The following is a 25339-nucleotide window of genomic DNA, read 5'->3' as shown; positions in this document are numbered from 1 at the left end:
TTGAAAAGTTAGTCGTGACTCAATATGAAGATTTGATATCGAAAAATGACGATTTAGATGAAATTGAAAAACTGTGCAGAGTTTCAAATATTTTCGAAATGGTCGCTCAGGATCGACTGACATGCCCCCGTGGAATGCCTCTCATATATTTTCAGTCAATAGCGCCAGGAGTGGGTGGGGCAAGTAGGACATGTCCTACGCATGAAAATCCCTGGGGAGGGTTGTCGAAGCATTGTCCTACGCATTATTATTATTATTATTATTTATTCAGACTAAGGCCGAAGTGGCCTGTGCAGTATATAAAAGTCTTCTCCATTCGGCTCGGTCCATGGCTACACGTCGCCAACCACGCAGTCTACGGAGGGTCCGCAAATCATCTTCCACCTGATCGATCCACCTTGCCCGCTGCGCACCTCGCCTTCTTGTGCCCGTCGGATCATTGTCGAGAACCATTTTCACCGGTTTACTGTCCGACATTCTGGCTACGTGCCCGGCCCACCGCAGTCGTCCGATTTTCGCGGTGTGAACGATGGATGGTTCTCCCAACAGCTGATGCAATTCGTGGTTCATTCGCCTCCTCCACGTACCGTTCGCCATCTGCACCCTACCATAGATGATACGCAGCACTTTCCTTTCGAAAACTCCAAATGCGCGTTGGTCCTCCACGAGCATCGTCCAGGACTCGTGTCCGTAGAGGACTACCGATCTAATAAGCGTTTTGTAGATTGTCAGTTTGGTACGGCGGCGAACTCTATTCGATCGGAGCGTCTTGCGGAGTCCAAAGTACGTACGATTTCCAGCCACTATGCGTCTCCGAATTTCTCTGCTGGTGTCATTTTCGGCAGTCACCAAGTACACAAATTCTTCTACCACCTCAATTTCGTCACCACCGATGCAAACTCGCGGTGGGTGGCTCATATTGTCTTCTCTTGAACCTCTTCCTATCATGTACTTCGTCTTCGACGTGTTGATGACTAGTCCGATCCGCTTAGCTTCCCTCTTCAGTCTGATGTAGGCTTCCTCCATCTTCTCAAAGTTACGTGCCATAATATCTATGTCGTCGGCGAAACCAAATAGCTGGACGGACTTATTGAAAATTGTACCACTCGTGTTAATCCCTGCTCTTCTTATTACACCTTCCAAAGCGATGTTGAATAGCAAACACGAAAGACCATCACCTTGCCGTAACCCTCTGCGGGTTTCGAAGGGACTCGAGAATGTCCCTGAAACTCGAACTACGCACATCACCCGATCCATCGTCGCTTTGATCAACCGTGTCAGTTTATCCGGAAAACCGTGTTCGTGCATTAGCTGCCATAGCTGGTCCCGATCGATTGTATCATATGCGGCTTTGAAGTCGATGAATAGATGATGTGTGGGCACGTTGTATTCGCGGCATTTCTGCAGTACTTGGCGAATGGCGAACACCTGGTCCGTGGTGGAGCGTTCGCCCATAAACCCGCCTGGTACTGCCCCACGAACTCCCTTGCAGTTGGTGCTAGTCGACGGCATAAAATTTGGGAGAGTACCTTGTAGGCGGCGTTCAGCAATGTGATTGCGCGGTAGTTGCTACAATCCAGCGTATCGCCCTTTTTGTAGATGGGACACACGACACCTTCCATCCACTCCTGCGGCAAAACTTCCTCCTCCAAATCTCGGTAATGACCCAGTGCAGCGCTCTAGCCAGTGCCTCACCACCGTGTTTAAATAGCTCTCTTGGTAGTTGGTCAACCCCAGAGGCTTTGTTGTTCTTCAGCCGGCCAATCTCCTCCTGGATTTCCTGGAGATCCGGAGCCGGTAAAATTATGTCCTGCGCGCGTTCCCCTAGGTCCATCACCATACCGCCATCTTCGTCTGCCACATCGCCATTCAGGTGCTCTTCGTAGTGCTGCCGCCACCTTTGGATCACCTCACGCTCGTTCGTAAGAAGGTTCCCGTTCATGTCCTTACACATATCAGGCTGTGGCACGTGGCCCTTACGTGAACGGTTCAACTCCTCATAGAACTTTCGTGTGTTATTAGCGCGGTACAGTTGCTCCGTCTCTTCACGGTCTCGATCTTCCTGGTGACGCTTTTTCCTCAGGAAAATCGAGTTTTGTCTGTTCCGCGCCTGTTTATATCGTGCCTCGTTCGCCCTCGTGCGGTGTTGCAGCAATCTCGCCCATGCTGCATTCTTCTCTTCTACTAACTGCTCACATTCGCCGTCATACCAGTCGTTTCTCTGATCCGGGGTCACCGTGCCAAGTGCAGCGGTTGCGGTGCTACCAATGGCGGATCGAATATCTCTCCAGCCATCTTCAAGAGACGCTGCGCCTAGCTGCTCTTCCTTTGGGAGTGCCACTTCCTGCTGCGCGTATTCTTGGGCTAGTCTACCGTCTTGTAGCCGCCCAATGTTAAGCCGCGTCGTCCTATTTCGACGCGTGTTGTACATCGTCGGGAGTTTTGAGCGCAGGCATACTGCAACGAGGTAGTGGTCGGATTCAATATTCGCACTGCAGTAAGTGCGGACGTTCATGATGTCGGAGAAGAATTTACCGTCGATTAGAACGTGGTCGATTTTGTTTTCCGTTTCTTGGTTAGGTGATCTCCATGTGGCCTTGTGGATATTTTTGCGGGGAAAGAAGGTGCTTCGGACTACCTTTCCGCGGGAGGCTGCGAAGTTTATGCATCGTTGGCCGTTGTCATTCGATACGGTGAGCAGACTATCCGGTCCGATGACCGGTCTATACATTTCCTCCTTCCTACCTGCGCGTTCATGTCACCGATGACGATTTTGACGTCCCGCAGTGGGCATCCATCGTATGTCTGCTCCAGCTGTGCGTAGAACGCTTCTTTCTCGTCGTCGGGTCTCCCTTCGTGTGGGCAGTGCACGTTGATGATGCTATAGTTGAAGAAACGGCCTTTAATCCTCAGCTTGCACATCCTTGCGTTGATTGGCTGCCACCCAATCACGCGTTGGCGCATCTTACCCAGCACTATGAAGCCGGTTCCCGGCTCGTTGGTGGTGCCACAGCTTTGGTAGAAGGTAGCCGCCCGATGCCCGCTTTTCCACACTTTCTGTCCTGTCCAGCAAATCTCCTCCTTAGCCGTGCGGTAAGACGCGCGGCTACAAAGCAAGACCATGCTGAGGGTGGCTGGGTTCGATTCCCGGTACCGGTCTAGACAATTTTCGGATTGGAAATTGTCTCGACTTCCTTGGGCATAAAAGTATCATCGTGTTAGCCTCATGATATACGAATGCAGAAATGGTAACTTGGCTATGGTAAGTGCTAATTGAACACTAAGCTGCGAGGCGGCAATGTCCCAGTGGGGGATGTAATGCCAATGAAGAAGAAGAAGCAAATCTCCTGCAACGCCACGACGTCGAAGCTGCGGGGATGTAATTCATTGTAGATCATCCTGTCGCAACCTGCGAAACCTAGCGACTTGCAGTTCTATCATTAATACAAATTTAATGCCAATAATGAAGTTTAATCTGATGTTTGGTATTGTGATTTAGTGTTATGTAGAGAAATAAGTTCTAAAATTAATGGTAAGTGTTGAAAACGAGATACAATTATCGAACGCTAGCGAGTTTTTATCAATTGATAATTTGGATATATGATCGCATGAGAGTGTTACTCATTCTCGATTATTTGAAATTTGTTTTACAAGACAAACAGACTACGTCAAAATACCTCGGAGTTCTGTTCGCTCCGGAATTATCAGCAAAAAATACCTCAGAGTCCTGTTCGCTCCGGAATAAACAAAAAAGCTGCTTTGAAGTCCTGCTCGCTCCGGATTAAACAAAAAATAAAACGCATCGGAGCACTCCTTCCTACGGAATCAACAAAAAAAATATTTCGGCGTCCTGGTTGTTCCGAGAGAAATAAAAAAATGTCTCGGAGAACTGCTCGCTTCGGAATGAAAAAAGATTCCTTAGAGACCTGCTTGCTACCTACCGTATTCGCTACAGTCTCATTTAGGCATATAAGCCATTTTGGCATAACGGACATTTAGCATAATTGTGAGCACCGTCATAAATGAGGCTCATTTGGCATATTTTTTGTTTGTTTGAACTAAATTAGTTGATTGAATATGTGGGGCAGAAAAAAACCGAAACGGTGAATATAACACCGGTCGAAAATAATATTGAAAAGACATAACCATTTCGTCGGAAGCATACATTGGCCGATTATGAAGCAATGATAATTGTTATCCCTTAATTGGATTCATGGTTTTCCCAGTGAAAAGTAAGTGGGCTTCTGTCGTATCCCAACCGAAATGGTTGGACGAATCCGCCATTGAATGGCGGTGCGACATTCCGTTTCTAAAATCGTCAATAAACTGACGGTACACCTCTCGTTGAAGCGATACTCCATCTCGCCTGCTCTGATCTCACTCACACCAACTCTCCCACATCGGGTTCGACGCAGCACATATTCAAACAAAATCATCCTCATCATATATCGCATGAACAAGTTTGCGATACGTCTCTCACTTTTTTTACCCCAGTTACTCAATCTTGAACGCATACTTTTGTAGTAGTGTATGGTGTGTTGTGTATGTTCGACAATACAAGTACAAGATTTTACGGTAAATTGGGGCTTCCGAATCATAACACTCTTATAGGAACAGATAAGGTAATAAAGGAAATTACGAATAATTTCTAAAAGGTTTAACATTAACTCCGAATACTACAGCTTCGTAGCCGCGCGGTTAGCGACGTCAATCGTCTAGACGCATGGGTTATGGAGCGTGGGTTCGATTCCCGCCCGGTAAGGAGGAAACTTTTCGTGATCGAAAAATTCTCCACCGGTCTACTGGATGTTATGTGTCCTGTCCGTTGTCTAGGTGTTAAGTGTTCATTCTGTACGACCTCTGGTCGATGACGGTGTTCCAGTCTTTTTAATGTTCATTGTGTTTTCTTCTTCAGAAAAAAACCCATCCTTCTTTAACAGTAAGCATTTGCTAGGCCTATGGCAACCATTCGGCCGAAAGCCGTTTGGCCGAATGTCACTAGGCCTAACAAACTATTATGCTGAAACCCATCCGACCGAAAGGGTCATTTGGCCGAAAGGGTCGTTTGGCCGAAAGGGTCGTTTACCCGAAAGGGTCGTTTGGCCGGAAGGGTCATTTGGCCGAAAGGGTCGTTTGGCCGAAAGAGTCATCTGACCGGAAAAGTCATTTGGCCGAAAGGTTCTTTTGGGCGAAATCTTCATTTAACTGAAAGGGTTGTTTGGCCGAACGGGTCATTTGGCCGAAAGGGTCTTTTGGCTGAAAGGGTCATTAATCCGAATAGGACATTTGGCCGAATAGGTTTTTGAAAAGAGAGAAATAAGAAATGAGAAGAGAGATGTCTCACTTCTCACTCTTCACAGAAGACAGACGTCTCACTTCTAAGTCTTAATTTTTCTCTTCTCACTGTAAAAAGTGGGAAGCGTGAAGTGAGTAGTGGGATGTCTCACTACTCACTTCGCGCTCCTCATTTTTTTACAGTGAGAAGTGAGAAATGAGGAATGAGAATTAAGAAGTCTCTTTTCTTACTCCTAATTTCTCATTTTCCAATTGTCTTATTCGGCCAAATGTCCTATTCGGCCAAATGGCCCTTTCGGCGAAATGGTCTTTTCGCCAAACGACCCTTACGGCCAAATGATTCTTTCGGCCAAATGACTCTTTCGACCAAACGACCCTTTCGGACAGACAACCCTTCCGGCCAAACAACCCTTTCGACCAAACGACCTTCCCTGGATGATGTGATACCTTCTATAAACATAGGCGTCTGCCCAGCATTAGGAAATAATGAATTTTATATATTCTTTAAAGATCAGCGTTTGCCCAGATTAGGGTTATGGTTAATGTCTTCTTTACATGTAGGCGATTGCCTGGTTTAATGCAATGGTGAATTTAATACTTTATTTTAAAATATGCGTTGGCCTGGAAGATAGAGGAGTGAAGAGAAGCCAAAGCCACGATAGAGCAATTAAAAACCAGAGGAGCCAAAGTCTTAGCCCATCAACGATACTCAGCTCTTGAAAAGGAAGTAAAACGCTCATGTCGATGGGACAAGCGAGCGTGTGCAGACTCTTGGCCGACGAAGGAGAGAGAGCCGCAGCAACCGGGGACATTCGCCTCCTCTACGATATCTCACGACGCTTAAGCGGGGCGAAGATGAATGCAACGATGGCTGTGAACAAACCCGAATGATCAGTTATTGACCGACCCAACTGACCAGCTGAAACGCTGGTTCGAACACTTCGAACAACCTTTTCAAGTGCCAGCCAGGCCATCATCACCTCGGCATGAACTGCCTAGGATCCGACGTATAACACGCGTCAATACCGAAGCTCCATCACTGCTAGAGATTCAAACAGCCATCCAAAGCATGAAATCGAATAAAGCCCCAGGGGTCCATCGCATGTCAGCCGAGATGTTCAAAGCTGACCCCATGACATCCGCTCAACTACTGCATCGTTTATTTCGTAATATCTGGGACACCGCAACTTTCTCGGTCGACTGGATGCAAGGTTTCTTAGTGAAGGTGCCCAAGAAGAGTGACCTGACTGTATGCGATAACTGGCGAGGCTTTAAGTTGCTGTATACCGTTCTCAAAGTTCCATGCAAAGTAATCCTAGCCCGGATTCAGGAGAAGATCGATGCGACTCTCCGGCGGCAGCAGGCCGGATTCCGTGCCGGTCGCAGGAAGATTCTGTGTGGACCATATTGTTACGCTCCGCATCATTCTGTAGCAGGTCAACGAATTCAAAGAGTCCCTTTACTTGGTATTCATTGACTACGAAAAAGCTATGGACCGTCTCAATCAAGATGAATACACTGCTAGGTGCTCCAACCTGCCAAGTTTATAGGAGAGGAGAAGGCGGGGTTGAAAAATTCATTTTCAGTGCAAAACGACAACAAACCGGCAGACTCTCCCATACTAAAATCCAAGATGGCTGAATCGTTAATTTGGCAGATTGGAACACCTAGTAGTGTATTCATCTTGGTCTCAATCACGAGCATATGTGGGGCGCCCTGAGACACAAGGAGGTTCCTGAGAAAATCATCGGCACAGTACGAGGCCTTATTGTGTAGAGTGCTGCACAATGCGGTCTTGTCCAACCCTATCCGGGTCGCAGTTGATGTATCCCGACTAGAAGAGCATAACAAAAATTGAACACAATTTTAACATATTGTGATATTTATAACTTATTTTGTTACAATTTTGTTCTCAGTAGCCATTATCTTTCAAATGTTGTAACAGGATTATATCATAATATGATTTGAAAAATGCTCAACACCGAATTGCCCAACAGTAGGCAATTAAAATAGATGTAGCAAAGTCTCAGATATCACAACGCTGATATAATTTGAGAAGGTTGCCTTATTTGTAATGTTGTTAATTTCATGTTCTCGAAAAATATTCTTGTTCAGACAAAAACAAAAAAATATGATTGTTGATCACAATCTGGAGACCTATCACGACCTGTAAAAATTCCAACTGCACAGAAACAATATATTTTGTATCTGATTCTGTTATAAATTTCTAACAGAATATGTTATTTTTATGATAAAATTGTAACAAAATTTGAGAGTTTTTTGTTTCCAGTAGTGCAGTTTTTGATAGAAATTTAGTTATTTTAACAACATCCTGCACCATGTTTCTAACAAATTTTGTTATAAAAATTAAGTATAACATAATAACATAGTATGATATAATTTTGATATGACCTTCTAGTCGGGATTCTATCACCGTTAAGCCCCAAACGCAATACAACTCTAACGTAAAATCTGTGCTGTTATACGCTAGCGAAACATGGTGTGTATCGGTGGAGAACACTCATCGGCTGCAGGTGTTCATTAACAGTATATAATTCGAGCCTGGTGACCTCACAACTGGATCTCAAACAAACGAGCTCCATCGTCGTTGTCACCAGAGGCCGATAGCAACAGCAATTCGGGATCTGAAGTGGGGCTGGGTCGGCCACACTCTACGTAGGGGCGGAAACGAAATCTGTAAACAAGCATTAGACTGGAACCCAGTGGGACATCGCAACAGAGGCCGACACAGAGGCTCATGGCGGCGAAGCCTTAATAAAGAAATGAAAGAAGTCGACCGAAATCTAACCTGGCAACCGGTTAAAGCGATAGCTGGACAACGCTCAGGATGGAGATTTTTCAAGTCGGCCCTTTGCACCACCGGAGGTGTACAGGATCCATAAGTAAAAGTAAGTTTGCCCGAAATAAGGCAAAAAGTCACAGAAATAAAGACCAAAAGCTCCAAATTGTGCCAATTGTCCGTTATGCCAAATGACTTACTATTTTATGCAGTTCATAATCACGCCAAATGTCCGTTATGCAAATGATCGACACCCGAAAACGTCAGTAGAACTCAAGTGAAATTTTGGCGCATCGTTAGGACTGTTGCTTGGTTGCTGTTAGTGAGTAGAAAAGCGCTTTGTTAAAATTGAATTGGTTATTTTCGGAACCACCATTGAAGAGGACGGAGAGAATGAACCGATGTGAGATAACAAAACTCAACCGCGTGGTGACTTATGAAAATTGTATGGAATCAGTGGTTTTTGCCGGTGATTGGTAGAACTTTTTTATTTGCATGGATGGCGCATGTCGATGGTTTTGTGAAAAATCTTAGAGTAGCGTCATCGACAACAGCATCAGCAGTGAAAAGATATCTTCTTGCATCATTCGAACTATCACTGCTGTTAATGACAAAAAAGGCGCATGGTTTAAAGTAAATCGGTTCTTTTCAGAACCACAATATAATAAAAGAAAAGGTGATGTTCCATTAATGTGATCATTTAAAGAAATAAACGATGATACCTAATCTGACAGTAAAAAAAATGGGCATCTAGCGCAGAAACTCAAAATAATTCAGAAAAAAATATTTTAAGCTCTCAACCGTATAAGACGATTCAAAATAATTGTAAAATTAATATAGAATGCGCTGCTGCAATATTTGATATTTGATAAGCAAAAGTGTAGATTACGAGCAACGCAGGATCAGTAACAAATCCATAAGATACAGCTTCGTAGTCGTAAGTCACTCATGCATCGAATATTGTTTCGTTGTGAAAATAAAAATTAGAAGGATTAGAAGGTACTACCGCAAGGTAGACGTTGGACAACGTAAGGTTATAGTCGCGATTGATCTTTCTGTCGTCGCCAAACAAATGTCTTTTGCACTTTGAAAAAAAAAGTCTTGAATTAGTTTTATGTTGAATGGAATGATGATCTTAAAAAGAACCGATTTGTTTTCAATAATGCACATTTCCAAACACTAAAGTCCCTTACGCAATGCAGCGGGATTGCGACGGAAACAGCAGGATTTGACCTTTAGGGCTTATATTTTTTGTCAAATTCTATGAAGCAATGTGAAAAATCTTGAAATTTTTTTATCTTTATTAATGTGTTTTTTTAATTCAGGATTAAGTTCAACACAGGAAGAAAAGGATCTTGAGGAGATCCATTTACGGGCCAACCGTGGGCCCGCCGATGGCAAAAGCAGAGCTGCATTAAATAAAAGGGTCGACCGGATGGGCCGCCCTTGTGTGTCAACTGAAAAGCCTCGATACAATTTTCGGCATATTGATCATACATTTCGCGGAACGGGATTCCGCGGAATGGCATTCCACAATTCGCCATACAACCGTTCTCAATAGCCAGTACTTTTGACTATGGTTTCAAAGGTTTCATATGATAGATTCGGAAGATGAAATAGAAAAACCCAGATTAATCCACCTAGCGGTGATGGTGCCTTTCTCGCTCGTTCAAAACAGGGGGAGAAGGCGGAGCACTGAATCCCTACCCCAACATGTGCGACATCTGGATTTGGTTCTAAACTGTAAACAACAGTGTTAATTCTCTACCACCTTTTTGTTATGGCGAGGCAATTTTTATGCACACTTTTGTTTTCGATATTCTATTAAAATTAAACACTCAATCATGCAGCAATATAGCGATGTGATATGCTTGAGATACCTGCTTGATTATAGGGACTCGAAAAAGAATTTATTTGTAGTAACTAACCGAATATAAAAATGTTCACATTAACGATTGCGCCCTAACACCGGTTCTAAGCTTCGATGCAAAGTACACGAGCTTTGTTCGCCAGTGACAGGCGTATGAGGCCCTTGGTTCAAAAGGTTTGGAAAAATCTCAAATAACACCAATATGTGGATTGGTCTTATTTTTCATATTTGTTTATATGCATAAAAAAATTCTCGCCAAACGCAATTTGTTGCAATCAAATAGCATGAGCATGAGCATAAGAGCAAAAAATGGCATTTTATTTTGTAGTTTTAAAATTAGTATTTTCGCCATAACTTTTGACCCAATTGTACGATCCGGCCAAGTTTCTATAGGAAACAATGGGACAAGATTCTGCGTCGAATGCAATCTGTTGCGAGCGACCTGAGAAGCACACATGTTGCACATCAATCACAGTAACTTATATATGACCGGATTCAGTCACAATATGGTTACTGCAACCAGATTTGTTGAACTTGTGTTGCTTGGGGAATAGATGAAGTCTAAGTGCTAAAAAAGTGAGCTAGACTTTTTTGAACTCTTTTTCACAATAAATAGTAATTTGACCATAACATCTAAGCCCATAGTCCGATCTGGCTAATTTTCAATAAGAAAATATGAGACATTCTGCGTCGAATGCAAATGCGAGCAAATCGGTTGAGGAAAAGTGCCTGAAAAATGAGTGACATTTTTTACGCGATTTTTTCGTATGAATTTGTATTTTGGCCATAACTTCTGATCCCATAGTCCGATCTGGCCAATTTCAAATAGGAGACAATGGGGCAGGATTCTGCATCGAATGCAACTTGTTGCGAGCAAATCGGTTGAGAATAAGTTCCCGAAAAATGAGTGACATTTTTTACGCGATTTTTTCGTATGAATTTGTATTTTGGCCATAACTTCTGATCCCATAGTCCGATCTGACCAATTTCAAATAGGAAACAATGGGACAGGATTCTGCGTCGAATGCAACTTGTTGCGAGCAAATCGGTTGAGGATAAGTGCTCGAAAAATGAGTGACATTTTTACGCGATTTTTTCGAATGAATTTGTATTTCGGCCATAACTTCTGATCCAATAGTTCGATCTGACCAATTTCAAATAGGAAACAATGGGACAGGATTCTGCGTCGAATGCAACGTGTTGCGAGCAAATCGGTTGAGAATAAGTTCCCGAAAAATGAGTGACATTTTTTACGCGATTTTTTCGTATGAATTTATATTTTGGCCATAACTTCTGATCTCATAGTCCGATCTGGCCAATTTCAAATAAGAAACAATGGGACAGGATTCTGCGTCGAATGCAACTTGTTGAGAGCAAATCGGTTGAGGATAAGTGCCCGAAAAATGAGTGACATTTTTTACGCGATTTTTTCGTATGAATTTGTATTTTGGCCATAACTTCTGATCCCATGGTTCGATCTGGCCAATTTCAAATAGGAAACAATGGGACAGGATTATGCATCGAATGCAACTTAATGCGAGCAAATCGTTTGAGGATAAGTGCCCGAAAAATGAGTGACATTTTTTACGCGATTTTTTCGTATGAATTTGTATTTTGGCCATAACTTCTGATCCCATAGTCCGATCTGGCCAATTTCAAATAGGAAACAATGGGACAGGATTCTGCGTCGAATGCAACTTGTTGCGAGCAAACCGGTTGAGGATAAGTGCCCGAAAAATGAGTGACATTTTTTACGCGATTTTTTCGTATGAATTTGTATTTTGGCCATAACTTCTGATCCCATAGTCCGATCTGGCCAATTTCAAATAGGAAACAATGGGACAGGATTCTGCGTCGAATGCAACTTGTTGCGAGCAAATCGGTTAAGGATAAGTGCCCGAAAAATGAGTGACATTTTTTGAGTAGTTTTGCGCACACACACACACACACACATACACACACACATACACACACACACACACACACACACACAGACATCACCTCGATTCGTCGAACTGAGTCGATTGGTATATAACACTATGGGTCTCCGGGCCTTCTATAAAAAGTTTGTTTTTGGAGCGATCATATAGCCTTTACCGTATACTTAGTATACGAGAAAGGCAAAAAAAGATCTCAATAGTTTATTATATTCTGATTTATTCAATTCTACGATTTTTTCTGGTATGTTGAATAAAATATTTCCGGTTCTGATTTTAAAACCTTTCTGGTAAGCCGCATTAACTCAAAAACTTAATTACTAATCCATTGGAATTTAAAGACAGTCAAAAACTTAAACTTCAATCACTCTGAATGCGACTGCTATTTTTAAATTCAAACTTATTTATAACGATAGGCCTCGTTACGATCTTACCGCATTGGCAGGCCCAAATTCTCCAACACCGCAAACACCTTGGTCGAGATGACATCTTTGGGTAGTTCCAGCTTCATCACAAATCGTTGCACCATCATCCACGGGGACGCCACCTCATCCAAGTACCGCAAGTTCATGGCGGTGCAAACTTTTACACACGTCTCCACGGCATCCTGTAGCGACTCCATCGGATAGTAAACGCTTTCGACGACGATGTAGCTGCTCTCGATGTTGGCAATGGTGGGGCCGATGGCGACCACCACCGGATTGATACGCAGCTCACAGCGGGTCAGCAGTTCTTCGCGTTGTTTCAGGATTTCAACAATCTGCTTGAAATCGGTGGCATATATGATAAAGTTGTGGCACACGTCCATGCGGGTTGGATTCCAGTACTTTTTGTTGCGTACCATGAGCTTGAACAATAGTGGCATCAAGATGAGACAGGATGTAAGAATGTCATCTTGGTCTGAAATAAAGGAAAAAAAATAAGGTCAGTGAATTCTAATTAATTAAATATGTGTATAAATAACAGCTCAATAAGGTGGTAGAATGTCGACTTTAATCGGAAAGGCATATTTAGTTTAAACTATAAAACTTTTGAAAAAAGCCGGCGGATCAAATATATAAAAAAAAATCTCACAAGTTTTACGAAGTAATATGCCACCCAATGGAAATCCTGATTTATTTTGATTTAAAACTTACAGCCATCTACAGATCATCGAACCGACTGGCATTATCTTCGACGTATTCGTCCTTCACCAGCGGTTCCACTTGATAGTAATACTCTTCCGGTTGCTCCAGATGGCTCGTATCCATTTGAAGCATCTGACCGAAGCCGTCGATGCCATCGCTTCGTTTCTTGCGATTGCGCGCCACCGACAGTCGCATCCGTTTGGATTCGGCTGCCCGTGCCTTCGCATTCCGTATACAGCGGTGCAGAAATTTCATGCAGTCGTTGAACGTGAACATCGGGTCCGAGTAGACGATCACTCGGTAGAATAGGCCTATCACCTTATCGTACTTGTGGAATGCAATTTTGCTAATCCTCGCTCCGTCCTTTTCTTTGTTACGACCACTGCCGGTCCAGGAACATCGTAGCAAAAACGCCCTATCGAAGAAGTAGTCCACAGTTTGCAGACTAACGGTCCACCCGTTGCCAACGGATCGCCCTTGGCCGTGGACTATTCCCAGGGAGTGTACGACGGACTCTACGAACCGTTCATCCCGTGCCCGTTCTTGCAATGCTTCCAAATCTTCCAGATTTTTAACGGGTACTAACGGAGGTACAGCTTGTTGACCTTCTGTGGTATTCCTATTGACGGGCAGCACCGGCACTATGGGAATAGTCGGGTTTTGAACAGTGGGAATAATGGAAGAGGCTATGCTTGGAGCTGGTGGCATGGTAATTGTTTGCTGTGGCGCTTGGGTTGCAACCCTTTCAGGTTCTGAGTGTGTTCTTTTTTGGAACGACGCAGCCAGTTCGGCCTTAACCAGCGCTTTGAAAGCATCGAATTCGGCAGAGATCTGACTTACTTTCGCTTGAAGCGCATTAACGGTCGATTCGAGTGATGATGTAAGCGAAACTTGAGCGCTGGCGGATTCTTTTCGAGAGATGACATCAATTGCTTGTAGAAGATTTAACTTTTCTGTATCATTCTCATTAGACATGTTTGCAACTTCGAATGATTTCAATTTATGTTGGTGCTCTTGTTGGTGAAGGTCGTGTTTTTCTACTGAGTTGTCCATCTCCATCATCTGTTGTTCTAGACATGCCTGGAATGGAACAACAATCCTTTAGCATCAAAATCGTGCTGCTCTAACCTACACCATTGCCCTCATCATACCTCTTCATAGGTCGTAAAATTTGATTTCTTGATCTTGCATCGACATGGAGCCAGGCAATCTCGTACGAGGGTCGCATTGGGGTCTTCCTTCGATCGCTCAAGCAGTCGATAACCAGCTGGTGTATTTGGCCAAAAGCTAAGATCCGTTCCTTCTGAGCTTTTCGAATAGATATCGGGACCAACATGGTTCCAACCATTTTTGTGCACCCATTTTGAGGGTAATGAGTACAGAAATGCTTCAGCACCATCCATAATTTCTACAATCGTGAAGTTATCCGCCGGCTTAGATGCTGTAAGATAGTGAATGTAGCTTGTAACTGAATTTGTTTTGTCTGAATAATATCCATCATTGTTTTCTAACGCTCATGATAGCCGATAAGTAGTGAAACCGCTCCATTTATTCCACTACTTGTTTGTACCTTGTCAGATATGCATATTTCTATCTCAACTATGAAGTCGACCTAATATTAAGCACATAACTCAACGCAAGATACGACTTCACAATGTAATAATAAACATCCCAAGCAGCATTTTGAGTTTTATTACTACAAGAGTATTTGAATTTTACTACATTTAAAGCTTTATCGGGGCCTTAATTAGCCGTTCGGTGAAATGGGCGGCTACAAAGCAAGTCCATGCTGTGGTGGCTGATGCCTTAAATTCCCGGTCCGGTCTAAGGCGTCGGGTTTGAAATTTTCTCGACTTCCTTGAACATAAAAGTATCATCGTATCATCATCAAAAAAATCCAAAAAAAAGTAACTTGGCTTAGAAACCTCGCAGTTAATAACAGTTGGTCCATACTTGCAAAGTTTTGAAGGGCAATTCGATACGGACTTCCAGAACGCAATCTAACAGAAATCAGCACGATTTTCGAAAACCATTCGAAATTCATATGAAAACTAATGTAACAGGGCATCATTCAAAACCCTTTCAATACCACTCAATCTTGATGCTCGCGCATATTTTTTTTTATATTAAACAAAATTCTTAAATTCTACTAAATAACCTTTATTCCAATGATCACACAATTTAATAAAATACATTTAGTCTCATCAAAATCATTTAAATAAAAACAGTTTATGTAAAAACAGAAAATTTCATTATCAACTAAAAATAATCGATGCAGAAACGGTGTGTCGTGCCTGAATTTTAGGTGCTGAATGATATTTTCTCCGATACGATAAGTGTGCCAGTAGTAATTCCCATTTTACACATTTTCAAACATACTTTTAGGCATGTTGAAACGTTCTAAGAAATAAGCTGCATATGCAACTAGGTTTAACTAGGTGCAGCACTCATTTCAGTCATAGCGATTGCATTTCCGGTACACTTCAAACTAGCTCCCGGCCTAAGCAAATCTTCATTCAATCTATCAACATCTTACTCTCATTCTCTCTCAGGACGGTAGAAAATGCGACGTATACAAAAATATACACGTTCTACGACAACATGATGCCAGATGGTATTATTTTCAATATTTTTTTTTGTTTCAAGGATATATTCACTCATCCAAATTCCTTCCAAAAACTTAAAAATTATATTTTTTTCACTTTTAGAAATCGAGAGAATTATAAATAACATTTTTAATGTATTCTAATATGTCTATATGTTCTAGTGAAACGAACAAATAGAACAAAAAAAGAAAGGCGTGAGTTTAGAATTATTGTGTGGTGATTAACAGCTTCATGCAATGATTGTATTGAGAACTGTGATTATTTTCAGGTAGGTGTTTATATGATGATACCGTTTTGTTCAAGTGGAAAGAATCACTTCGGCTCAGTGGTGTAGTAACAAAGAGTGAATGTTCAGAATCTACATTTTTATTTTCTATAATTGGATCAAATAAAATGTAAAATAAAAAATAAATGTGAAATAAATGTTTGAAAAATGATGACTATTGTGCGAAATAAATGGGAGGTATTTTGTAAAATTATCACAATTATCAAATTATAAAATGGTCTAGCAGGCCACATATTGTGATTTTTCATTGAATAGATGGTTCATCTTCTCGGCATCAACGACCCGTAAGCTAAAGTACAACTATCGGAGCGAGAGATGGGGCACCAGTCGTCGCAAGCACGCTATAGTGCTCTAAGACAAAGTGCTTGCACCAAGTGGTGCCCCATCAAATATCAATGTGGTGTTCTTTTTCTATGAGCATTTCAACAGGTATTTAATTACCGACTCCAGCCGCCTAGCCGCAGTGCTAACGAAAAATTTATTTTATTGTTAGAAATTGTAAACATTTGGAATAGGTTTTGTTTCGTCCCTAAACGAAGTAAAGCTGTAGAGTAGACTGGCCCAGGATACAAAAAGTCGTCCGATTCTACGGGGCACCCTCCAGGATTTTGCCTTTGGGTAAGAAAACCATTCTCTGAAAATTTCAGCCTGATCGGTTATTGCATAAGCTGGCGCAATTGATTTGAAGTTAATATGGGTATCAGCCGAAATATATGGGAAATACACCTCTGTTACTATTTCGTACAGGAAATTAGATGGAAAAGCCCGATTGAGCCCAGATTTGCAGGAAATGAAGTTAACATGCCAATGAACAATTCGACAATTCTACTATTACTAAATAAATTCTAATCAGGCTGATTTATTTGGAGTTTGATTAACCTTCTGTCTGTGCTCAAAAAAACTTACGTTGTCTGTGCTCTGGGGTCAAATTGACCCCAAATTGAAATTGCTATAACTTTTTTAATGTTTGGCCAATTTTGGATTTTTGGGGCTGTTTCGAAAGATAAATTAATCATCTTTCAGGTCGTTACCAAAGATTGACTATTGGTGGGCGGGGAGGGGTTTTAGTGAACAAGGGTATAAAACCAGTGATTTTTCATGATTATTTTACTTATACCCGAAAATCCTACCCATTTTGAACTGCACCTTTTTTAGAAAGGTTATGCAGGAAGGCATGTGCTCTGGCATGAGGTATTGATAAGTTTAGAACTCGGCCGCCAGGTGGTGGTATATTTGAATTCATTATTTTGGACTACTTAAGATATTCCGATATATAGAATTCTCCTCAGTGTAAATATTCTTATCGCACAAATTCAAAAATTGGAAGACGTACTCATTATATTGAGCACCGCTTTGTAGTGCTAGACATCCTGAACAATGTTGCCGAATACAACTTGAGTGTAGGTATGAGCGATCTCAAGCTAAAGCAATATTTCATATATGCAAGAATATTGCAAGTCCGCTAGCGCCGCCAATTTGTAAATTTCCTAATTATTCATTCCGTCACATGACAGTCCATTCCCACCAGACGAACTTTATTAAAGAGGCCATCTTTACAAATTTCAAATTTGTGCGATAAGAATATTAACAATGAGGAAAATTCCATATATCGGAATTACTTGAGTAGTCTAAATTAATGAATTCAAATGTTCCGCCACCTAGCGACCAAGCTCTAAACTAATCAATGCCTCATATCACACGCCTTCCTGTATAACCTTTTGAAAAGGTGCAGTTTAAAATGGTAGGGCTTTCAGATATAAGTAAAATAAGCATGAAAAATCACTATTTTTGTACCCTTTTGACGAATACCCCTCCCCGCGATGTACCCGCCTACCTATAGTCAATCTTTAATAACGACCTGAAAGATGATTAAATTGTCTTTCGAAACAGCCCCAAAAATCCAAAATTGGCCAAGCATTAAAAAAGTTATAGCAATTTCAATTTGGGGTCAATTTGACCCCAGAGCACAGACAACGTAAGTTTTTTGAAAAAAGTACACTGTAGCGAATATGTTCAAGATTTTTGAAGTGAATTTGCACCTAGGAGACAGATCTCGGTGAGTTTTACCAAACTACCAAAAATTAGGAGAATCGGTTGAAAATTAAAAAAATGGCAGCCACTCAAAGTGGCCTGGGGTCATATTGACCCCAGAGCACAGACAAAAGGTTAAGCACTTTGAAATGCATTAATTGCCTTGAAAACAAGCGCATGTAATCGAAGGTAGCTGCGATATGTGTTGTGGCGCGCGTGCAGTTACTTATGTGGTGGCGCGAAATCACGCTTCGCAGGCACCTTTGATTGCATGCGTATGTTTTCGTGGCAATTAATGAATTTTAAAGTGCTCAACCCAACTTCAAGTAAATCAGCCCGAAACTGATTTAGAGTTTATTTAGGAATAGTCGAATTTTATGTCGAATTGTTTATGGGCATGTTAACTTCATTTCTTGCAAATCTGGGCTCAATCGGGCTCTTCCATCAAATTTCCTGTACGAAGTAGTAACAGAGGTGTATTTTCTCATATATTTCGGCTGAAACCCCCATATTAACTTCAAATCAATTGCGCCAGCTTATGCAATAACCGATCAGGCTGAAATTTTCAGAGGATGATTTTCGTACCTAAAGGCAAAATCCTGGAGGGTGCCCTGTAGAATCCGACGACTTTTTTTTCTGCCCATACTATTCTGGGCCACTCTACGTAGAGGCCCAAATTGTTACTTAATATTACGATTCATGTGAAAAACTCATGATATTTTTACAGAGTAAGTTTGAAAAATTAAAAGTAAGGGATAAAATAAAATCCTCTCCAGAAATTGTCTATTGCGACTAGACATAACATGACTTGATAGTTTATCCTACTTTCATTATCAATATTTTCAAAATCTCAGAGCGCAGGAGCCTGTAAGAACTAATGATCACGTGGGATTTCCTCAACAAAAGTATGCGTGAGACAAGAACAAATGGTGCTAGGGGGCGCACACATATTACGTAAGCACTTATGGGGGAGGGGGGCTGGCTTCTATCGTTTTCTTACGGACCATGTAAATAAAAAAACATTTGTATGAAAGAAATCTTACATGACGGAGGGGGCGTCGAAAACCACAGAAAAAATGCTCACGTAATAAGTGTACGACCCCTAGACAATTTTAAGCTGATGTCACACCATTGCATTGGGGCAAATGAGAAGTGAAAACAAATTGTGCGTTGCTGCACTTATCAAAATTGATTGGCAAGACCGAAAGGACTACCGTCAGTAAAACCGAAATAACTGAGCGGCGGAGGGTGGCGGAACCTAATTTCTTCAGGATTGGATTCCTGACAAAAAAATAAAGCTTCAGTGTGAATTTCATTGATGGGTACCGATGGGTACCCTTTTGAATTTTACAATTAATACAGCAAGAAGATAATACAATAATAATTTTATACATAATGAAGACCGAGTACTTTTTGCGCGATCAAAAATAATTTACGAACGTTTAAGCGTGGCTTTATTAGTTTTAGGGCTACACTTTGTAATGGTGCCAAATATAATAGGTTTGGGCGATGTATACGTTGTGGCCATCATAATGAAGCAGCAAGCAACATGCTCAACTTGTATTGACTGTAAAGGTAAGATCCACTAGAATAAAATGACTTGAAACTATGTTTACATCATCGTCAAGTATTCTACTAACATCCCATGACTCAAATTATCAATTTGGATCATTTTGAAAAAATGGTTTTGACCGTCTTTTTGAAGATTGGACCTTCTGTGCGTCGTTGGGGGAAATATGTCTCTGTATGTGTATGTGTGTGTGTACAAAAATGTGAGACACACTTTTTGGTACTTAGCATTATTTAATTTGCTCGCAACAAGTTGCAGTCGACGCGGATTGCGGTCTAGTTGTTTCCTATTGAAAATTGGCCCGATCAGTCATTGCGTTCCAAAGTTATTGAAAAAAACATTGCTTTTCTGCCAAGGGTCCCCTTAAATAAAAAAAATTTCAAAAACGAAAAAAAATTTTTTTTCAAAGTTTTTAGCAATGCATTCAAATAACCGCAAATGCATATAAATTGATGGAAAAAGTAAAATCTATCCCTCTAAAGTGTTATTTCGACCTCTCTTATGTGTTTTTCCTATTTTAATATGCGCACCACCAGCGCTAGGTAGATTGATCTGGGTTTTTCGCATTAGTATCAGGTGATGAGCAATTTTTTTCTTGTTTTGTTATGATCGAAAAAACTTTAGGCTTCATGTCTATTGTTGTTAATATATATTAAGAGCGAATTCTGCGAATTCTGTTGGCTTAATTTGTTTTTCCTGTCTCAATTTTTTGAATTTTAATGAATTTGATTTAAAAGACGCGAGTTGAGTTTAGTTTATACTGTAAAACCTATTTTTACGCTCCCTCCTTTTACGCTCCCTCCTTTTACGCTCTCTCTTTTTGCTCTCCCTCTTTTTACGCTCCAAATTCGAAATAACGCTCCCTCTTTTTACGCCCTATAGGAGCGTAAAAAAAGTTTCAATCATTTATATGAGGCAAATTTGAATTAGTTTCGGAGGTTGGTTTAGATGCTCTAAGTACTGCGGATGTTCTAGAAACAGAATAAAGGCTTGCGTGCGCAGTGGTATTAGCTGTTGTCATGATCTACGAACTCCACACAGTCAAGATCTGTTGATCAACCTTCGTAATGGAGACAGTTATTTAAGAATAAACAAGTTGTGTGACCCCTTCTTGGTATATGTTTGTATTCCAAGTAGTTCTTGTTGTTGTCGTGGGCTCCAGGAAGTCTACGAACTCCACAGAGTCAAGGTCTGTGGATCAACCTCCGTAATGGAGGCAGTTATTGAAGAATAAACAAATTGTGCGACCCCTTCTAGGTATATATTTGTATTTCAAGTAGATCTTGATGTTGTCATTGATGCCAGGTAGTCTACGAACTCCATAGAGTCAAGGTCTGTGGATCAACCTCCGTAATGGAGGCAGTTATTGAAGAATAAACAAGTTGTGTAACCCCTTCTAGGTATATATTTGTATTTCAAGTAGATCTTGATGTTGTCATTGATGCCAGGTAGTCTACGAACTCCATAGAGTCATGGTCTGTGGATCAACCTACGTAACGGAGACAGTTATTGGAGAATAAACAAGTTGTGTAACCCCTTCTTGGTATATGTTTGTATTCCTTGTAGTTCTTGTTGTTGTCGTGGGCTCCAGGAAGTTTACCAACTCCATAGAATCAAGGTCTGTGGATCAACCTCCGTAATGGAAGCAGTTATTGAAAAATAAACAAGTTGTGTGATCCTTTCTTAGTATATGTTTGGATTCCAAGTAGTTCTTGTTGTTGTCATTGGTTCCAGGGAGTCTACGAACTCCATAGAGTCAAGGTCTGTAGATCAACATCCATAATGGAGGCAGTTATTGAAAAATAAACAAGTTGTGCGACCCCTTCTAGGTATATATTTGTATTTCAAGTAGATCTTAATGTTGTCATTGATGCCAGGTACTCTACGAACTCAATAGAGTCAAGGACTGTGGATCAACCTCCGTGATGGAGGCAGTTATTGAAGCATAAACAAGTTGTGTAACCCCTTCTTGGTATATGTTTGTATTCCTTGTAGTGTTTGTTGTTTTCGTGGGCTCCAGGAAGTTTACCAACTCCATAGAGTCAAGGTCTGTGGATCAACCTCCGTAACGGAGACAGTTATTGGAGAATACACAAGTTGTGTAACCCCTTCTTGGTATATGTTTGAATTTCAAGTAGTTCTTGTTGTTGTCGTGGGCTCCAGGAAGTCTACGAACTCCACAGAGTAAAGGTCTGTGGTTCAACCTCCGTAATGAAGGCAGTTATTGAATAATAAACAAGTTGTGCGACCCCTTCTAGGTACATATTTGTAATTCAGTAGATCTTGATGTTGTCCTTGATGCCAGGTAGTCTACGAACTCCATAGAGTAAAAGTCTGTGGATCAACCTCCGTAATGGAGGCAGTTATTGAAGAATAAACAAGTTGTGTGACCCCTTCTTTGTATATGTTTGTGTTCCTTGTAGTTTTTGTTGTTGTCGTGGGCTCCATGAAGTTTATCAACTCAATCGAGTCAAGGTCTGTGGATCAACCTCCGTAACGGAGACAGTTATTGGAGAATAAACAAGTTGTGTAACCCCTTCTTGGTATATGTTTGTATTTCAAGTAGTTTTTGTTGTTGTCGTGGGCTCCAGGAAGTCTACGAACTCCACAGAGTCAAGGTCTGTGGTTCAACCTCCATAATGGAGGCAGTTATTGAAAAATAAACAAGTTGTGCGACCCCTTCTAGGTTTATATTTGTAATTCAAGTAGATCTTGATGTTGTCATTGATGCCAGGTAGTCTACGAACTCCATAGAGTCATGGTCTGTGGATCAACCCCCGTAACGGAGACAGTTATTGGAGAATAAACAAGTTGTGTAACCCCTTCTTGGTATATGTTTGTATTCCAAGTAGTTCTCGTTGTTGTCGTAGGCTCCAGGTAGTCTACGAATTCCACAGAGTCAAGGTCTGTGGATCAACCTCCGTAATGGAGGCAGTTATTGAAGAATAAACAAGTTGTGCGACCCCTTCTGGGTATATATTTGTATTTCAAGTAGATCTTGATGTTGTCATTGATGCCAGGTAGTCTACGAACTCCATAGAGTCAAGGTCTGTGGATCAACCTCCGTAATGAAGGCAGTTATTGAAGAATAAACAAGTTGTGCGACCCCTTCTAGGTATATATTTGTATTTCAAGTAGATCTTGATGCTGTCATTGATGCCAGGTAGTCTACGAACTCCATAGAGTCATGGTCTGTGGATCAACCCCCGTAACGGAGACAGTTATTGGAGAATAAACAAGTTGTGTAACCCCTTCTTGGTATATGTATGTATTCCAAGTAGTTCTCATTGTTGTCGTAGGCTCCAGGTAGTCTACTAACTCCATAGAGTCAAGGTCTGTGGATAAACCTCAGTAATGGAGACAGATATTAAAGAATAAAAAAGTTGGGGGACCTCTTCTAGGTATATGCTCGTATTTCATGCAGTTCTTGTTGTTGTCGTGAGCTACAGGTAGTCTACGAACTCCATAGAGTCAAATATTACGGATCAACTTCCGTAATAGAGACAGTTATCGAAAAGTGCACAAGTTGTGTGACCCCTTCTTGTTATATGTTTGCATTCCAAGTAGCTCTTGTTGCTGTCATTGGTTCCAGGGAGTCTACGAACTCCATAGAGTCAAGGTATGTTGATCATCCTCAGTAATGGAGGCAGTTCGTGAAGAATAAACAGGTTGTGTGGCCCCCTCCTAGGTATATGTTTGTATTCCAAATAGTTCTTTTTGCTGCTGTGGTATCCAGGTAGTCTACAAACTCCAAGAGTCAAGGTCTGTGGATCAACTTCCGAAATGGAGGCAGTTATTGAAGAATAAACAAGTTGTGTGACCCCTTCCTTATATATGTGTGTATTTAAAGTAGTTCTTGTTGTTGTCGTGAGTTCCTGGTAGTCTACGAACATAGAGTCAAAGTCGGTCAAGGTCGAGGTCAATCTCCTTAATGTGGGCAGTTATTTGAAAATAAACAAGTTGTGTGACCCCTTCTTGGTCTATGTTTGTCTTAAAAGTAATTCTTTTTGTGGTCGTGGGCTCCGTAATGGACGCAGTTATTGAGCGTTGAACACTTTTTGTGGCCTCTTCTTGATACAGTAATATCCCAGTTTTATCATTCCTAGTGAATTCTGGGTGATGAAATAGACAATGTAACAAAATAGGAACAATTTTTATTTATTTTTTTTGTTTGTTTCGCTAATATGAATCAGTTTATGCCTTGGAAAGGCAAAATACGTGAACGAAATCCGTAATTTCTTGTCGAAGAGGCTTACAAAATTCTTGACAGATTCTCTGAATTAATTCATAATAAACCACAGGCGGTGAACGTTATTTCACGAAAATCATTGTAGTTTGCGGTATTATTTGAAAATAATAAAAACGACAAAAATGCGGGGTCGACAAAATCAGAGTAGGAGAGATGACAAAATCGGGTCAATACTGTATATAAGTGTTACGATAGACGAGGATACCTTCGAGGTGGTCGAGGAATTCGTCTACCTCAGATCCTTGCTAACGGCTGATAACAATGTTAGTCGTGAAATACGAAGGCGCATCATCTGTGGAAGTCGGGCCTACTACGGGCTCCAGAAGAAACTGCGGTCAAAAAAGATTCGCAACCGCACCAAATGTGTCATGTACAAGACGCTAATAAGACCGGTTGTCCTTACGGACATGAAACATGGACAATGCTCGAGGAGGACTTACAAGCACTCGGAGTATTCGAGAGATGGGTGCTTAGGACCATCTTTGGCGGTGTGCAAGAAGACGGTGTGTGGCGGCGAAGAATGAAGCACGAGCTCGTTCAGCTCTACGGCGAACCCAGTATCCAGAAGGTAGCTAAAGCCGGAAGGGTACGTTGGGCAGGACATGTTGCAAGAATGCCGAACAGCAACCCTGCAAAGATGGTGTTCGCTTTCGATCCGGCAGGTACGAGATTGCGTGGAGCGCAGCGAGCGAGATGGGCAGATCAAGTGCAAAATGACTATGATGACAAAATGATGCGGCCTCGAACCGTGTATTGTGGCGTCAAATTGTTGATTCAGTGTTATCTGTTTAGATGTAGACTAAATAAATGAAAATGAACTATATATTTTCGCATTCCATGTACTGCTTGTTATTGTCATGGGTTTAAAGTAATCTACGAACTCCTCAGAGTCAAGGTCTACTGGTTACCCTCCACGATGGAACCATTAATTGAAAAAAAAATCAAGTTGCGCAACTCCATCTGTTGGAATGTGTGCATCCCAAGTAGTTAAAGTTGTTGTCATTAGCTTCAGGCAGTTATTGAAGAACAAACACGGTGTGTAACTTCATTTTGAAATATTTGCATTCCAAGTAGTTCTTGTTGTCATGGGTTCCAGGTAGCATACAAAATTCATTCATATCACGTACGTAACTGTTTATTCCTTGGAAATGCAAAAAGTGAATAAATTGGAACGAGACAACTTCACGCCGGAAACGTAAGAAAAAAAACGGGCTAATATTGCATAGACCATGTACCGTATTTATATCAGGTTAAAGACCAACTAGTTATTGGTGTAAGCCTAGAAGTATAACTCCATAAATTTCTAGGATGGCCATTAGCATATGCCATGGATACATTTTATTCTATGGACCACAAAGGGGTTTTACCACTTTTGAAACAAGCCGCAAGATTTCTGGTTACGCGTGTAAATCTTAAGGCCTTTTCAAGAGTTTTTTTTTGGATGACCATGAACCTATGCAATGGACGCATTATATTTTATGTACCACAACGAGCTTGCACCACTTTTGAAACAAGGCGAAAGATTTTTGGTTAAGCGTGTAGATTTTAAGGCCTTTTTCTAAGGGGTT

General features: G+C 41.4%; 1 protein-coding gene across 2 annotated transcripts in view; it reads right to left on the bottom strand.

Moving 5' to 3' along the window:
• Positions 1 to 12102: 12102 nt before the first annotated feature.
• LOC134209873 (uncharacterized) overlaps positions 12103 to 25339 on the bottom strand; it is a 45571-nt gene continuing 32334 nt past the window's right edge. Inside the window, exons 8-10 of one of the 2 annotated variants that reach the window (XM_062685891.1) lie at positions 14181 to 14470; positions 13039 to 14109; positions 12662 to 12802 (exon numbers count right to left, since the gene is read on the bottom strand). In XM_062685891.1, coding sequence (XP_062541875.1) covers positions 13045 to 14109; positions 14181 to 14470 — 1355 coding nt within the window. In that variant the 3' untranslated portion in view covers positions 12662 to 12802; positions 13039 to 13044. Of the gene's footprint in view, positions 12803 to 13038; positions 14110 to 14180; positions 14471 to 25339 lie in introns of both variants that reach the window. The other variant, XM_062685892.1, reaches the window with a different exon arrangement.

This window comes from Armigeres subalbatus, chromosome 2 (genome assembly GCF_024139115.2).
Source record: "Armigeres subalbatus isolate Guangzhou_Male chromosome 2, GZ_Asu_2, whole genome shotgun sequence".
NCBI classification, from domain to species: Eukaryota; Metazoa; Arthropoda; class Insecta; order Diptera; family Culicidae; genus Armigeres; species Armigeres subalbatus.
This window is presented reverse-complemented; position numbering and strand designations above follow the sequence as displayed.